Source organism: Aulostomus chinensis, chromosome 7 (assembly GCF_037954235.1).
Source record: "Aulostomus chinensis isolate RoL2024-O1b breed Wild chromosome 7, RoL_Achi_v1.0, whole genome shotgun sequence".
In the NCBI taxonomy this organism is placed as follows: domain Eukaryota; kingdom Metazoa; phylum Chordata; class Actinopteri; order Syngnathiformes; family Aulostomidae; genus Aulostomus; species Aulostomus chinensis.
Window position 1 is genome coordinate 9402272 of NC_141326.1, and position 17574 is coordinate 9419845.

The 17574-nt window shown below is 41.1% G+C and overlaps 1 protein-coding gene across 5 annotated transcripts; it reads right to left on the bottom strand.

The window, feature by feature from the left end:
• Positions 1–380: 380 nt before the first annotated feature.
• Positions 381–6624, bottom strand: LOC147258460 (uncharacterized). Of its 5 annotated transcripts, none has more exons than XR_015116774.1 (4): positions 6574–6624; positions 5728–6384; positions 4803–4901; positions 381–732 (listed from the first exon to the last, which is right to left on the bottom strand). XR_015116774.1 is itself a non-coding variant. In XM_086207694.1 (4 exons), the coding sequence occupies exons 2-4, from the start codon at positions 5779–5781 to the stop codon at positions 632–634; spliced, it is 351 nt and encodes a 116-aa protein (XP_086063820.1). In that variant the 5' UTR covers positions 5782–6384; positions 6574–6624; the 3' UTR covers positions 381–631. The 5 variants fall into 5 exon arrangements, 1 of the variants encoding a protein (XP_086063820.1); XM_086207694.1 differs by lacking the exon at positions 4803–4901 and adding an exon at positions 2641–2825 and having other exon boundaries at positions 5717–6384; XR_015116772.1 differs by lacking the exon at positions 381–732 and adding an exon at positions 2395–2825.
• Positions 6625–17574: the final 10950 nt, after the last annotated feature.

Here is a 17574-nt window from a genome sequence, read left to right on the forward strand (position 1 = left end):
ATCTCAATTTTTATTTATTTATTTATTTTTATTTGGGTGGGTCCTGACATTTACTTGTGCATTGATACAAGGTTAAATACAATTTCATAGTTACACTTCATGGCGATGATTTAGTTGCCATATTTGGTTTAACACCGATAATGTAGCTTCAAATTGGGTCAGATTTGTGCATAAATTTTGTGAATGCCCAGCTGTGTACCAAGTTAAAGGTCCTCAATACAAATATGAAAAGTGTATTGAAGTGAAAGAACACATCTGAGCTATTGTTCAACTTAAAGGTGAATACCAGAAAATAGTGAAACAAGGCAAGGCAAGGGAATTTTATTTGTATAGCCCATTTTCACAAACAGTTTGTCTCAAAGGGCTTTACATGGCATCATAACATCCTCTGTCCTTAGACCCTCACATCGACTGAGGAAAAACTCCATAGAAAACCCTTTTAACAGGGAAAAATCTGAGAAACCTCAGCATGAGCAACAGAGGAGGGATCCCTCACCCAGGACGGACAGACGTGCAGTAGATGTTGTTACAGATAAGAAAACATTTTATAATACGAAATGTGGGCTTCTGGTAGGCAGGGGGGGAAGGAAGAGCAAGCCAGCTTGATGGGAGGACTGGATGGCAGACTGGTTCATGGGAAGGGAGCGCAGGCTGGTGTAGAAGCAGGGAAAAAGCGGGGTGGGGGGGCGATGCAGGTGGCGCTTGGTGAAGAGAGATGGAGCTCCAGTGGACCTGTGGGAACACAGAGAGACTGTGAGACACCAAGGCTCAACCTACAAAGAGCAACAAGTAATGATAATGACAGTTAAAAAAATGTGTGGAGAGGAGACAAGAGGAGAGGAGGAGAGAGAAGAGGAGAGGGCTCCATGTAACCTGATGTGTCCCCCAGCAGTCTAAGCCTATAGCAGCATAGCTGTAAAATGGTTCAAAGCTACCTGAACCAGCCCTAACTGAAGGCTTTGTCATTGAGGAAGGTCCTAAGCCAAATGTTTAACAAGCGTTAAACATTGAAACCAAAACCAACACAGTGAATTTAAATAGTTAAACTGTTGGTGTGAGTTATTGTTGGGAAGAAATAAAACTGTTTAATTTACTTTACTGCTCTATTCCTGCTTTCAGTGTCCCGTTAGAGCCTAGATATTATATATAACTGCAGGGTTGGTGGAACACACGCCAGGTGGCTTACATTGTGATTTGGCACTAATAATAACAATAAAATTGACTTAACCTGACATGAAAGAGTCACCCCACCCAACCTCACACACAGCTTTGTTCTAATTAAAAGACACTCTGACAGTACAAAGCAGAACTTTACATTTAAAAGGGAGATATCATGAGAGAATTGTCATCCTAGGGCGCACTGACACTGGGCCCAGTTGCCTTATTCCATTTTAAAGCATGAAAGCTGACTACACTCCTCTGCTGCCCTGAGCACATGTATGTTAATCATTCATCTGTATACAATTGTAACACAGACTGCAACAAAAGGTGACACTTTTGCACTCCAGCACATCGTAGTCAATAAGAGCTTAATCGCTTCCTAGCTAATGTTATTCAATGGGGATCCTAGCATTATCCAATGGATCAAGCGGTGTGCTCAAATTTGATCTCAAAAGCCATACACACTAAAAAATGGAGGTCGGAGACAAGGACAGCTCTGTATGCATACATATAGTTTAGAAGAATGTTGTCCTAAAAGAACTTTTTTTTTTTTTAATGAAAAATCTTTCTTTTGGTGTCTTATAAACCAGTTCTCATCAACATGTGGGCAGCAGCATTTTGGACCAGCTGGAGAGTCTTTAGGGACTTACTGGTGCAGCCTGATAGAAACTTCTGGATCCAAGGTTGCTTTTTTGAGAAGGGGTCTAATTTTTGCTGCTTTAAAGGGCTATGGGGCATAACCAGATAACAGCGACACATTGATCATGTCCAAGAGGGAGGTGCTAACAAGGGGTAGAGAGTCTTTAAGCAGCTTAGTTGGGATGGGGTCTAGAAGACAGGTGGAGGGTTTAGAGGAGGAATTTATTGTTTATTGTTGCTCATGAAGGCTAATGGGAGAAATGTATGTCTGGTCCTCCAGCTGCCTCAAATGTTTCTGGGGTTTTGGTGCTGTGTTGTCAGCTGATGGCAGGAGGAAATGAATTTTCTCTCTAATAAGGAGAATTTTGTCATTAAAAAAGTCCATGAAATCTTTGCTATAGCTCTAGACCTCTGTGAACAAAACAAAGTCCAACTACCTTGTCATATGCGACTACTACTCTCAGTCCCGGGAGGTGCTGCACCTACCATCCACTACCACAACTCAGGTTATTCACAGACTTAAAGCAACCTTTGCAAGTGTGGCAGGTCCCCCCCCCCCCCCCCCCTCCCTTCCACTACATGGCACTGTGCCAACCATCGCTGCACCGTAATTGCCCAGCGGCCATATATAGGGGCCTTCTATCTGTTCTCTTCCTCTTCCTCCTTCCGCTTCCCCCTCCGTCCGTGGTGGCGGTGCTCAGCCTGGCGTGGCTGGTTGGGCCTTGGATTTCTCCCTAAGGTAACGTGCTGCTGACTTTAAGAGTCTTGGGTTGTCATTTGTGGTGTGACGCCTCCACTTGTTGTAGGGTTGCAGGGAGCTTGGATCGCATCGGAGCTCACTCCCAAACGCTAGTGCTGCGGCCACTGGTCCCGTGGTTTCACCACCCAGCATGGCAGGCTGCTGGGGTGGCTTTGTGCGCTGTCGGGCACTCCTGGGGTTTCTGCTCGTCTTCTCTTCCCGGTGAGTCCTGGCATGTGCCTTGCTGCGGCCACGTTTCTCTCTCCTCCATGCTGACCTGGTCTGTCTGTTGGAACAGCGAGGGTGTTGAAGGGGCGAGAGGTTAACGGACCCCCCCCCTCCCCATTGACTCATACTGTGGACATGTAAAGCCGTGCTTAAAGGTTTATTTTTGATTCACATTTTTGTGCAACCAATTTACTTATTCCTTGATTTGATTATCTTTTTTTGTCCATATAGAAAATAGCCGCCACCTTGGATCCGGCAGAAAGTTGCTGTTTTGGTGCTTTTGTTTTGTTTTTTGTTGTCGTTGGCTCGTCCGCTCATCTGCGCCTGTGCTGCTCCCACTGCGTCAATGCCACGCATCCCTGGCGCACTCAATGAAGTGCAGCGCGCAGCCTGCCAATATGGCTGCCTTTTAATCCGGGGTCTTCCGACCGTTTCAGACGGACAGTCTTTTTGGTTATTTCTTTTCTTGGTTAATTTCCTATATCTTTCATTCATTACTTTTCTTAGTTATCCTGTTGGTTATTTTCTGAGATATTTCCTTTGTTATTTTCTAGAATATTTTTCTGTAGTTATTTCTTTTGTTAATCCCGTGGTAATTTTGTTGAGTTATCCTGAGCGTTTATACTTTTCTTGGTTATGTTTGACAATCAGTTTCTTTATTATTTGGGTTAACTTATTTCTAGAACCTTGATTATCAGTTTTCTTTAGTTTCAATTACATTGTTTTGGTATTGTGAGTTGTTATTTATGTTTGTTTATTTTGGATAGGTGCTGGAGGTTTCAGCGGCAGTTTCTTCCCTGGTGATGGTTCTTTTGTCCACGTTTTCTTTAGCAGTGTGAGTGCAGTGCCACGGGTGACAGGTGATATCGTTTGGACCATCCCCTTTTGCTTGGTTTGCCCCTCTGCTGTCTGGTGAGCTCCAGCCCTGTTCCCCCTTTTGTGCCCTTGCCCCCCACCCCCCCACCCCTTTTATCCCATACTATTACACCGGCCCGCGCTCCCCTTCCATGAACCAGTCTGCCATCCAGTCCCCCATCAAGCTTGCTTGCTCTCCCTGCCTCCCCTACCAGAAGCTTCCTTCTTCAACGGTTATTAACATTCCCATTTACCACATTTTGCATTGTAAACTGTTTTCTTCTCTGTAACAACATCTACTGCACGTCTGTCCGTCCTGGGTGAGGGATCCCTCCTCTGTTGCTCATGCTGAGGTTTCTCAGATTTTTCCCTGTTAAAAGGGTTTTCTATGGAGTTTTTCCTCAGTCGATGTGAGGGTCTAAGGACAGAGGATGTTATGATGCCATGTAAAGCCCTTTGAGACAAACTGTTTGTGAAAATGGGCTATACAAATAAAATTCCCTTGCCTTGCCTTGTTATTTTGCCCCCCTGGCCAGTGTTATTTTTAAATCTATTTTAAATATAATGTTAATAAAAATTGATTATTTTCCACGTCTCTTGTCATGTGGGCTTTGTTCGAATTTGCGTGACCTTGAACTATTAAGAATTTCCTGGGGCCTAACTGCCCCCAGGTGGCATTTTTGCAACTATCCCTCGTGACTCCCCACCACACAAGGTTTGGAATCCCAGATGAGGTGGTGTGTGATAACAGCCCTCAATTCTCCAGCACAGAATTTCAGGATCACCGCTACACTTCAGACACATCATGTCAAGTACTCATCATCCTCAGGGAGGAAATAGATAATCCTCTGACAAGAGGAGCCACAAAGAGCTCTCATGTGCAATAGATCAACTCTGTGTACCAACACGAGAGTCAGTCCAGAAGAACTTTTAATGGGAAGAAGGATCAGAACAATGCTCCTTATATTGGAGAAGAACCTGGCCCAAATAGTGTAAGACTGATGAACAAAATGATGCTGCTGAGAAGGCAAAACAGGCTTTCTATTACAACCACCACTTCAACCAGGAGACACAGTCATCACAAAGTTGGATCAGGAAAAAGCCTGGGTGACATCAGCAGTCAAGGTGGTACCTCAACAACACACTGCAAGGTGCAGTGCTGCAGTAGAACTGTCATTACCTCAGAGACCCTGGGTGAGGTCACACAGACCCCTGTGAAGACACCAGGACAATTTCACATCACAGCTGGATGGGCGTGCAAACCAGTGACAGGCTAACCCTGTAAATGGACATGACGATAATTTTCATGGAGCCTTCGGAGGGGGGTGAAAAAAAGATGTATAATGACTATATTGTTCAAATTGTTTGCTAAATTTGTGTCATGAATGCTGCAGTGCCTTGGTTGAATTCCAGATTGATATAAATGTTACAATATTTGATAAGTTATAAGTCAGAGAAATTGCATTTTGTTTTGAAGAGATGTGATAACAGTTAATTACACTTTGAGTTTGTTTACAGAACTGTTACAGTTACAGGAGAAATATTTACAGAGTGAATGTGTTAACTAGAGAAGCAACACTACCTAAGTGCTAATGATTCATTTTGTTTGTAAGGAAGGCCTATTTGACACATTATCTTGGCTGATATATTGGTTGCCATGGTTTTTTGAATGCTGTTATGTGTACTTAATGTTATTAGAAATATCATAAAAATGAGGAAGATGCCATATATGGTTTCCTGAGGCTGAAGTAATGTTAATGGTCATGGCAGTTTTATGACAGTGACGTTTTATGGTAGGTATGATGATATACGTCAGAACAGAAAACCCTGCAAGTACTGTATGTTGGTCACTACAAACAGTATGTCAAGAGCCTATAATGAATCTGAGTTAAAAGAGAGCAGCCTTCCCTCAATCATTCTACAGGGATTTTAATACTTCAGTGGCTGTATCGTCCATTTCAGCCTCATCAGCGCCCTGTAGAGGTTGAGGCTGTTCAGCTAAGAGGAATTGTTGTTATAATCCCTAAAATAATCAACATTTATCTGGTGTTTGGAGTGAGGAAGAAGCAATCAGTTCATACTTGTTTGTCATACTTGCAGTTTACCTGCATTAGGGCCAGAGGCTTCACTGGGGTCATCACGTGGGCGCTCTCCTTCATCGGTGTTTCATTTATAGGCCCACGACTCCTCGGGATGGGTTCAACGGTGACACCTTCGCTCCTCAGGTGTGCCCCCCTCTGCCTCTGCTCATCAAAATTGGGAAGGGAGAAGAGTCCTTTTGTGCTTTACAAGGTCTTTGAAGTCTCTTGTAGGTCTTTGAAGCTTTGAATTCTCTTGTGGTAGTTTTGTTATTATGACATCATAGTGACATCAGGTGTTCCTCCTCCACTTTTCCTCACATTTGACTTCTAGCAGCCCAAATGGGGTCCTTCCTCTTCATCCAAAGCGAATTGCTGCCTCTCTCTGCAGCCTCTGACAGCAATTTCACAGCTTGTCGGAGCGCCTGGCCTTGGATCCCTATGCTCTTCAGGAGCCTGAGCAGGTTCAGACTCTGGTAGTGCAGGAGAAGAGTCACCTGACACTTTTCATTCTGAGCTTGTTTCATCAAGGTGAGAGATCTCTGCAGCAGAGCCTTGTATCTCTTGATTTTTCATAGGAATTTAACCATGGCTCACAGTGTATAGCTCTTTTATTCTTTCATCCAAATCATTTTCAGTCGTTTTTCTGATGGAGGACTCGGGAGGTGGGGTCGGCCTTTTCAGCTGATGAGATAAAACAAGAACAGCAGAAGAATAATAAATCCCCCCGTCTGTTTCTTCAAAACGTGATGTTTACATTTTAACTAGTTTTCTTATCAACCAAAAGTCTGATGATCATTTCTTGTTTCATATTTTTGTATTGAGAACTAGATAGGGGAATTTTCCCCTTTAAAAGATTAAAAGCTATCTTACAGCAACTGGAGAAAGTCAGATGAGCCGTGGGTGATGATGTCTTTGTTTCTGAGACAATGTTTGTAGCAGAGATAGTTGTAAGACAGTTTTCCTTTATATACGCTGTGACCTGGTAACCTACCTGGTTTTAGGCAGGTAGACAACGGGCCACTGGTCAGTCAGTAAACTGCTCCTCATTCTGTATTGTTCTGGACAGGAAAGCGTGAGATTGAGCATTAAATGCTATAGGAGTCTTTGGCGGCATCTTTGAAAATTTCCAAGAAGAATGCTTTTTGTGAGGGGAAAATTTTGATGAGTCAGAATATTGATCTGTGATTTGTTTCTGGGGTTTTAAACAACACAATATAATTGCAGTTTAAACTGATTGCATGGCTGTATTTACCCTGATGAAACACGTTGTGCCGACATCATGACCAACGTATTTTTATGTCGATATTGCGTGAAAATTTTAACTGCCTCAGGATGATCAGAGGCTTGAAAAATAACAGCATCCAGGACAACGAGGGTATCCTCAAAAGAATCAGGCAGCCCCTCCACAAATTTACTCTTTTTATTAATTTTCTGCAGTTAAGCATACATGGGCTGAAATGAAATATAAATGCACACCATATTCTCAGGTAACGTGTGAGTCCATCACATGTTCACAGTTTTTAGGTACAGATTTTGCAAAATGAGTTTTACCAGAGCCGCTGGGTCCCACAATCAAACACAAAAAAGGCACTTTCAGTCTGGGATCAAATTCAATCTCCTGGCAGAGATGAAGACAGATAATGCAGTAACACAGATGTACAGATGGAAAGAGAGGGACAGAGATAAAAAGGAAAGAAAGGGGAAGAGAAGAGAATGATGGGCAAGCACATCCTGCAACAGCGGCAACGAAAACTTTCAATATTTTTTTCTTGCTAGGTTAGCAGTCGAGCAGCGTCATCTAACTGGCGGTTTTGTTAGTTTGCTGCAATGATTACCTGCCGTTTTTGTAGCAAAACAATTGAGACATTGAGGGGTTATGTGCTGCATTGTAGAGTTCACAGAAATGAACCTCGCTGCTTTTTCAAATGTGTTGGAACTGACTGTAACCGGACATTTTGTACCTACGCAGCCTTCAAAGCTCACTTTTATCGTGCCCACAATGTGCCCGAACCCCCTGTTATTACCAGGGCCGTCACGGACTTGAAGTGTGCAATGGCGCTGTGTGAGCGCCAATTTCACACAGTGAAAGAACTTCTCTCTCACTTAAAACAACATATTGAAGAGGGGCAACCTGTGGCATGCCCAATCGCTGGTTGCAATAAAACATTCACTATTAAATCGTCATTTACTGCTCATATGTCGAGGAATCACAGAGCTTTTACAGTGGATAGTTTAAGCAACTTGTACAGGGGGCATCTTTCTGCATGCAATGATGCTGGGGAGTGCTCAAATTATGCAGCAATAAATGAAAGCATAGAATTACCGCAAGATTTCAGTGAGAGCTTTCTTAGGAATCTTTGCTTATTCTATCTAAAATTGCAAGGCCAGCTCCTCCTTCCAGCTTCAACAATACAGAAAATCGTTGAAGAGATTCAAAATGTGCATGAGTTGGGACAGGAGTACACTATGAATAAACTGCATTCACTTATGAAAAATGACATGTGTCTAACAGATGATTCTACAGCTAAAATCTGTGATTGTGTAAAGGATTCAGATTTGTTTTCTTCCTGCCATCAGGGACCTCTCAGAACAACATTTTCAAGAGCACAGACATTTAAAAAGATGTTCAATTACATTGAGCCAAAAAAAGTAAAACTGGGAAATGATGAAAATATGTCTGAAAGGTTTGCCTATTACATACCCTTGAAGGAAACACTAAAGAACTTACTGGAATCTGAATTATGGAAGAATTCAGTGTCACAACATTGTTTTGAAACAGACTGTAATCCTGATGATTTTGGTGACATAAGTGATGGAAAAAACTTTACATCCAACCAGTTCTTCATTGAAAATCCAGGGTGCCTAAAGTTTATCCTGTACCAGGACGCTTTTGAAATAGTAAATCCACTTGGCTCTGCCAGGAAAAAACACAAAGTTGTTGCAGTGTATCTTTCTGTGGCTAATCTACCTGTTCATGTGCGGTCAAACACTGATCACATGTCACTTGTCCTGTTGTGTGGTGACAATGACCTGAAACAATTTGGCTGTGCTAAGGCTTTCTCAGAGTTGCTGAAGGATATGAGTGATTTGGAGGAAAATGGCATCACTGTAGGTGGTGAAACAGTCAAAGGGGCACTGTACTGCATTGCTGGTGATAACTTGGGTTCCCATGGCATTGGTGGGTTTACTGAAAACTTAAGTCGTTCTCAGTACTTTTGCAGGTACTGTGAAACAACACTGAATGACTTTCATAATGATCCAAATGTATTTGGTCCACAGCGCACCCCAGAGAGCTACGATTCGGCTGTTTGTGAGTTACAAGCCGAAGACAGTGAACACATCAGAGGCATTAAGGTAAACTCTGTGTTTAATGCTCTGACGTCTTTTCATGTTTGCCTGCCTGGTCTCCCTCCTTGTTTAGGCCATGACATATTTGAGGGCATCTTATCATATGATGTTGCACTGTACTTGAAATATTTTATTAAGAAAAAAAAGTGGTTTACATATTCACTTTTGAACCGGCGCATCAGGCAGTTCAAGTATAAAGGAACTGATGCACTCACAAAACCATGTGCTGTCAACCCAGAGGCTTCCAAGCTAGGTCAAGCTATTCAAAATTGGAATTTCTTAAGGTTGCTGCCTGTAATAATTGGTGACAAAATACAAACTTCAGAAGATGATTTGTGGCAGTTAATGCTCCAGCTCAAAGATATTGTTGATTTTATTTGTGCCCAAAAAATTTCCCTCTCACAGGTAGCATATCTTGATGTTTTAATTCAAGAATATTTGGAATCAAGAAAGTGCCTGTTTCCAGAGACTCCGCTCAAACCAAAACACCATTTCTTGCGGCACTATCCAGGACTTATTTTGAAATTTGGCCCCTTGATTAGAGTGTGGACAATGAGATTTGAAAGTAAACACAGCTACTTTAAAAGATGTGCCAGAAATATGAAAAACTTTAAAAACATCTGCCGAACATTGTCAGAGAGACATCAGATGTTCCAAGCATATCTTTCAGCTGGGCCAGGATGCAGTCAGCTTCTGCATGTCAAAGACAGTTGTTCTTTTTACCCCAGCCTTTACAGTGATGCAATGAAGCATGCAGTGGATGACTTTGGCTTTTCAGAAAACAATACTAGAGTATCCACAGACATACAATATAAAGGCACATCATATCATAAAGAGCATTTTGTTGTATCAAAAAATGATGAGTTCATGGAGTTTGGAGAGCTTGTCATTGTTTTAATTCACAATGATACAGGTGTGTATTTTGTGATGGACACATATAAAGCTGACTATCATTCTGAGTACCATCTGTACTCAGTGACAAAACAGAGTGCAAGGTTGCAATGTCTTAACATCAACAACCTGGCAGATTTTTATCCATTAACATCATACATAGTTAATGGGCACCAAGTTATTCCGTTGAAACACAGTGTGTTGTCAAAGTAAACATGATGTTGGGTACTGTGGTGGAGAAACCATACTAATACCTAGATGCTATATGAAGAAACAATTAAAAAAAAAGTTAAATCACTATCTGATCTCAGTTAAACTCTTAAGTACTTTGGTCTTCAGATTCAAATCCAATATTGACTAATTCCTCAGTCCTTCCTGTGTGTGTGCCAAAAGAAAGTGGCATTTGTAGATACCCTTTGCTTTGGAAAGGTGTAAATAAACAAGCTGTTGGCCATCCTAAAAATTGCAAAAACGTTTTGATACCTGACTACATTAAGATGAAAAGACTCGCTCATGGAGATTCAGATTAATTTCTTGTGTGTATAGTATCAAGAGAGTTGAGTGCTGGTTTTGTTCCTGTTTGTCTTTCTCTCTGCAAGTAACCTATAAGTCTGTAATCCCAAACTTTGTTACACTAATGGCTGGGTTATTGATCGCTATGTATTATGCCATTTGTCTTTTGTGCAAAATTGCTTACCTGAATGTTTAAAATATGCTGAAATAAGTTTAAATCCTTGTTCATATTCTAAACTCATGGTAGAGGTAATATGTGTATATGTACATTGTTACTTCACAAAATGCATAATACCTTTTATTGTTCAATTTTAATAAACACGTTCTTCCTTGATTCCAGAAATGACTGACTGCTCGCAAACCTTTCTACGCACTGCCATAACCGAGGTCTTGCCAGATCTTTCAGAGGTTTCCAAAGACCTTCTTGGAGAGACACTTCAAAACCTTGGCGTGGAGACCTATGATGATTTTCGGTTTATTGAGGAAGCAGATTTGCTGTCAGCGCTAAGGCCAATTCAAGTTCGAAAAATCCTTTCTGCTTGGAAGCTAAGATGTAAGTATTGAACCAGGGGATGCAGCCAGGGCTCAAAGTTAGCTTCCATAAAGATCAATTTGAAATATTAAAATATTTTGATGAGCACCATGAGCATTCCTCTAATGCGCAACAAGGGTCAGAAATGGCTTGCATTTATTTCAATGGCTTTTTAATGCTGGCTAAGTTTATCTTTTGCTCTATCTTTATAAATCAATCCCTGTAATTTTGTCATACATATACACAGATAACTGGTAACAAATAATGCGGCAACTGAACTGAACTGTCCTCTGATGCATGTTGCACATTAGAGGACTAGTGATAAAAAAGGTTGTTTGATTTAAAAAGTAAGAAGGAGAAAAATAAATAAGGATACAAGATGATAAAAAAACAAGCTAATTAAGGAATACCTTAAAGACTAAATGATGAAATTCATTTATGTCAAAGATACAGATAATAAAAAGTCAGGGTCACTTTAGGCCCATTGTGCACATCAAAGAGTTAACAAAGTGTTCCAATTGTTGTGTTTATGTGTTTGTAGGTCAAACTCCAGAAACCAGCAGCTCTCCTGCCTGTGCCTCGCCAGGACATCCCTCATCATTGCTGTCTATATCACCCAGAAGCTCATCTTCAACCTCTTCCAACAGCTGCCAGAGCCCCGACATAGACTGGGTGGACACCTTTGTCATCCCATGGGAGAAGTTTCCAGAGGAACTGATGCAGTTGTTAGAGAAAGGTAAACGTCCAAGTCCACGAATGAGAAGAGAGATGGTTTGGATTGTGGTTTGTGAAATGTTTAAGAAGAGTTCTTCCGTAAGTAAAAAGAGTACCATTGAAGTTGCCAAAAAGATTGTGGCAAAATATCCACAGTCTCTGCAAGATATAATCGAGGGAGAAGTGATTGGGCCAGGCTACCACTTTCTCGTCAAGCAATTGCAAAACAGGATAGAGAATTCAAAGCGATGTACAACCCCAAAAATACGAAAAAGAAAGCATCACTCTGATGAGTATGATACAGAAGAAGTCCCTCCAGAGCAAAGAGCAGCCATCCAGGACACCTATGGGTGCATTAGTTGGGATTTGAAATTCCCACCTCGTGGTGAGACCCAAGAGAGCCAGCAGGAGAAGACAGAAAAACTCCAGAAGATGTCTCAGCAAGCTGATGCAGATCCAGAAGAGGTCAAAGATCTGATGAAGTTGACTTTCTACACACAGCGTAAGCAAGTAAACCAGGGAAAAAATATCAAATACCTTCTGGAACAGTGGCCGTTTTGGTTCACTGAGCTTGGCATGGCAGTCCACTTCATGGAGCTAATGGAATTGGGCTAAAAGAAACCTTCACAAAGAATGTGGATCTTAAGGGGAAACGGCTCCTGAACTACATGAATTCTGTTGCTGTGAACAAAAAACAAAAGGTTCCTACAGGCTTCAACAAGATATAAAGTGATGAGAGGAGATCTGAGCGGTTGCTCTGAAGACATCAAGGAGATGATTCTTCTTCTGCTGGCCTACTTTGATGAGAAGGAAGACGTGATGTTCTGCTGTGTGGAGGACACATGCCTGGCAGGGGAAGTGAAGATGGATGAAGTGCCCCTGACTCCGGCCATTGTTGTTTGTGGTAAGTTAAAGTGAATTTCTTTTTTTGGAGGTCTTTCATTTTTTAAGACTAGTAAGGTAAAGTAAGAGTTTTATCCTAATACTGTGAAAATACCTCAGCCTTTTATTGTTTATGTAGACAAACTTTCCTACGTTTAAATGACATAATCAACCTTTTATGACACAGACTTTGACTTTAAAAGGGAAATATTTAGACAACGTAAAGGCAAAACTTGATTTGTTTCATTTTTATGTCACTTTTTTTTTAGTTTTTTTTTTTTGAGGAAAAATCTATTAAAATCATAAATCCTGTGTTGTGGAAAAAATCAGGGATTTATTTCTAGGCCATGTCGCCCAGCCCCAGTTTCAGGAAGACATCTTATTTTATTTTTTTTTTCATTTATTTTTTTAGGAGGTTCCTGCTACTCTTCAAGGTGGTTCATGCTGAGCATTGATCAAAACATTGTACATGACAGCATCCACTCCTTCATTTCTGCCCTGTGCCTGATGTTTGGAAGTTATTACTGCTTTAATATCCACTACCCATTAGAGCTGGCATCAACCCTGGAGTTTCTGCAGAGGTGGGTCTTTTTGGATAGGCCTTATCAAACATAATTAATTGCTTGAGTTTAAAAATGGGAATTTTGTGTTGTTACTGAGGATGTGAATTGATACTGTGTGACAGTCTAGACCCCACTGTCACTGTTTGTCCCTGGCCCACCTCAATGAGTGCACAGTTGTTTTGTGGGATGGCATGGACAAACCCGGAGACGGCCAGCAACGTTGAAGAACATTTGTTCGGCAAGGCCATGCATCAAACAGGTTACGGCCTTCTCCCTCACCAGGGCTCTGAACTGGATCCTAAAAGAGTCAGGGTGGGGCTGGAGCCTTTAAGTAGGCGTCGAACGCTACGCCCAAATTGGGGCGAACCATTCCCTGTCCGGAGACAGGGGAACTCGAACAGTACATGGACATGTGAATGGGTTTGGTCAATGAAGGACACTGGACATTTGTTTATTGCAAAGTAGCAGATATATATGGTCACTGAAGGACATGGTGTTTCTTTGCTGTATGTTAAGGTACACAGAACAATTTGGGAAAACAATACAACTCCCCTTAACTGGTCTTTGGTCTGTCTGGTGGGAGGGGCCATGAGAGTATATAAGGGGTGAGAGTGGGCTTACAAGGCAGTCTGCTGTTAACTCTGTTGGGGTGAGGTGCTCATTGCTGAGGTCCAGAGGTGAATATTGTTTCTCAAAAGTTCTTTTGTTTCCAAGTTATGATGTTCTTTCTATTGATTAAGCTAAGAGTAAACCATGGTTGATATGCGCATTGACTTATTCTTGTTGAAAGTATTGTGACTGCTAAAACATAGAATATGCATATTTGATTTATTCCTGTTGAAAGTATAATGCTAAAACATAGAATGTACACATTTGATCAACGTTAAATATTTTGATTTGCATTTTGCTAAATTACTTTGTATCTGAGTTATTATGCTTTTGTTTTGAGCTCGTTATTTAGTTTTGATTATTTTTATTACAGACCTCTGGTCCCTTCTGTATATAGCTGCTTTATTACATTTGTGTATCACAACTGGGGAAATATTGTTACAACTTATGCAACTCTGTCGTGTTTTGCCATCAATGGTTTAATGTCTGGGTCTCACACTACCCATACCCGTGTCCGGGGTGTGACATACTGACATCTGGTTTTTCCATTCTATTTTCCAAGGTGCTTTTCCTCCATCAACCCAGAGAAGGGCACCAAAGTGGAGAAGACCAAAATGTCTCGTCTTCACGTGAACCCAAGACTCTTTACATTGATCCAGGAACTGTCTGATCATGAGTGGCGTGATGTCTGAATAAGGACTGAAACCAAGTAAGACTTTTCAGGCATGTGATGTTATGCACCCTCTAGTTGAAAGTGTTGTTTCAGCTCACCTGCCCAGATTGTCATGGTTAAAGGAATACTCCAACATTTTAATTGTTTTGGTGTCCCAGTCCATAACAAGCAGGTAGAGATCATTCTCTTGACTGTAGGTCCAGTACCAGGAGACTTAGGTCCGTAGCCACTCAGGACCTTCTGGAGTTACCTGATATGCTTGTACCCAGAGGCTGGCTGGAGTGTACCATACACTCCCGGTGTGGAGCCATGCTAAACTAGCAGCTATGTACCTAAGTCTCTCACAATACTCAGTCCTGGACCTACAGTCAAGAGAATGATCTCTATCTGCTTGTTATGGACTGGGACACCAAAAAAATTAAAATGTTGGAGTGTTCCTTGTGAGCAAGTACATTTAATTTTTGATTAAAATATATGCAGTTGTTATAGTTCTACATATCTTCACATGATCTCTGTAATGTGATGTCTGACTATATACTAAAAACATGTAGTGATGTCATTCAGATTAAAATGTCATTTTGGCTCATAATCTGTCCAGTTTATCATGCTTAAGAAGCAGATGATGATTCAAGCACAAAATTGTTCAGCGTTTGTATTGTTGTTCTTCTCCCTCATCTTTTTTCAGTCCCAGTAAAATCTGACAGACATTCTACTCTGTAAAATTCATGTAAAAAATGCATGTTTTGGGATATAATAGATGCTGTTGATCACTGATCTAACGTGAATAAATTCTTGGAAAGGCAGCTTGCTTTATTTTTTTTTGTCAGTGAAGTAACTCAGGGTTAATCTTTGCTTTTTAACTTAAAATGTTTAATCTTGGTACACTAATTTGTATTAGAGGTAAACGTCACATGTCTATAACAACATAGTGCCTTTTAATAATCTGGTCTCTGTAATGTGTACAATTGAGCAATAATCCACATTTAAAAAATGAAAAATAATTTATGTTCTGTTTAATATTTCATATTTGAACTTAATGTTAAATATTCAGAGTGCAGATTTATGCCTTATTACAGTTCTCAAATGCTATGATTACTTAAAAAAAACCTGCATATATACTGTAGAAGACACTAAATTATAAATCACTTTCCTGTAGAATTCACTGGAAAATTCATTTTTAATCGTTTTTTTAATGATGCTTTTACAGTTAAATGTTTTTTTTTGTTGAATTGAAAGGGATTTAATATAAAATAAGAAAACTGCATTTAAATTTTACAGAGTTATTTGTTTTAAAAGCAGCATGTTCATGCTAATTTAGCAAAATAAACCTGTTGGATTTAAAGTTAAAAATGTTTTTAATACAGATTTTAACTGTAAAATATACAGGATGTTTTGTAATTGTATTTACATATGTACTGTATTTTTTACAGAAATTCTCTGGCAACCACAGCTGCCAGTTTTTTTCCGTTAAAAACTACGGGTTTTTTTACAGTGCAGAAGGAAAGAGTGGGAGAGCGAAAAAGGGAAGAGACTGATGGACAGACGGGGACGTGAGCAGGTGGTGCTTCAGATGGCAGCTTGAGCCTCTTCAGGTCTGCAGCCTCCTTCAGCAGCACCTGGGATGAGGGGAGCCTGAAGGCTCTGGAGGAGAAGAAGAGTTAGTAATATCTGAGTATGATTTATGTATGACAAATATAGGAGGACATAGAGGAAAGAGAGGAGGAGAGATAGAAGCCCAGTGCACCATGGGAGATCCCCCAGCAGCCTCAGCCTATAGCAGCATATCTAAGGGCCAGCCTAAGCAGCCCAACAATAAGCCTGATCAAAAAGGAAGGTCACAAGTCTGCTCTTAAAGGTCGAGAGGGTGCCTGCATCCCGGACCGAAACTGGGAGACGGTTCCACAGGAGCGGAGCCTGATAGCTGAAGGCTCTGGCTCCCATTCTACTTTTAGAAACTCTATGAACCACCAGTAACCCTGCATCCTTGGAGTGAAGGGTTCTAGCTGGATAATTGGGGACTATGAGCTCTGTCAAATATGAAGGTGCCTGACTGTTGAGGACTTTGTATGTTAGGAGAATTTTGAATTCTATTCTGAATATGATAGGGAGCCAATGCAGAGAGGACGGTACAGGAGACATGGTCTCTTCTACTAGTTCTCGTCAACACGCGGGCAGCAGCATTTTGGACCAGCTGGAGAGTCTTTAGGGACCTACTGGTGCTGCCTGATAGGAGGGAATTGCAGTAATCCAGCCTTGAAGTGACAAAGGCATGGACTCGTTTTTCTGCATCCTTTTGAGACAGGATGTGTTTGATCCTAGCAATGTTACGTAAATGAAAGAAAGCAGTCCTAGAAATTTGCTTAATGTAGGAGTTAAAGGACAGATCCTGATCGAAAAGAACTCCTAGGTTCCTTACGGTCGTGCTGGGGGCCAAGGTAATTCCTTCCAGGTACCTATCTCATTAGATAGGGTGTCTCTAAGATGTTTTGGGCCCAGGACAATGACTTCAGTTTTATTGGAGTTTAATAAAAGGAAATTAAGGGTCATCCAAGTTTTAATCTCCTTTAGACAGGCCTCCAGTTTAGTCAGCTGATTTATTTCATGTGGATGCATTGATAAGTACAGCTGTGTGTCGTCAGCATAACAGTGAAAATTAATTGAGTGTTTCCTAATAATGTGACCAAGAGGAAGCAGATAAAGGGTGAAGAGGATTGGTCCAAGCACAGAGCCTTGAGGAACACCATAAGTGACTGCAGTGGTTTCCGAGGGTTTATCATTAGTTCGTACGAACTGAGATCGACCTAGTAAATATAACCTGAACCAGTTAAGTGCAGTTCCTTTAATGCCAATGACATGTTCCAGTCTCTGTAGAAGGATATGGTGATCAATGGTATCAAAAGCTGCACTAAGATCTAATAAGACCAGCACAGAGACCAGTCCCTCATCTGATGCAAGTAGGAGGTCACTGGCAACTTTGACTGGTGCTGTTTCTGTGCTATGATGAATCCTGAACTCTGACTGGAAATCCTCTAATAGGCTGTTGCTATGGAGAAAGTCACACAGCTGTTTAGCAACTGCTTTCTCCCTAATTTTGGAGAGAAAAGGAAGGTTTGATATCGGTCTGTAGTTGGCCAAAACTTCTGGAT

Coding starts and splice junctions, on each gene's coding strand:
- LOC147258460 (XM_086207694.1), bottom strand. CDS start 5,781: ATGAAGGAGAGCGCCCACGTGATGACCCCAGTGAAGCCTCTGGCCCTA. Junction 2,826..5,716: donor CTAATGCAGGTAAACTGCAA/GTATGACAAACA, acceptor CTGTTCCAACAG/ACAGACCAGGTCAGCATGGA. Junction 733..2,640: donor CGCAGCACTAGCGTTTGGGA/GTGAGCTCCGAT, acceptor GTGTTCCCACAG/GTCCACTGGAGCTCCATCTC.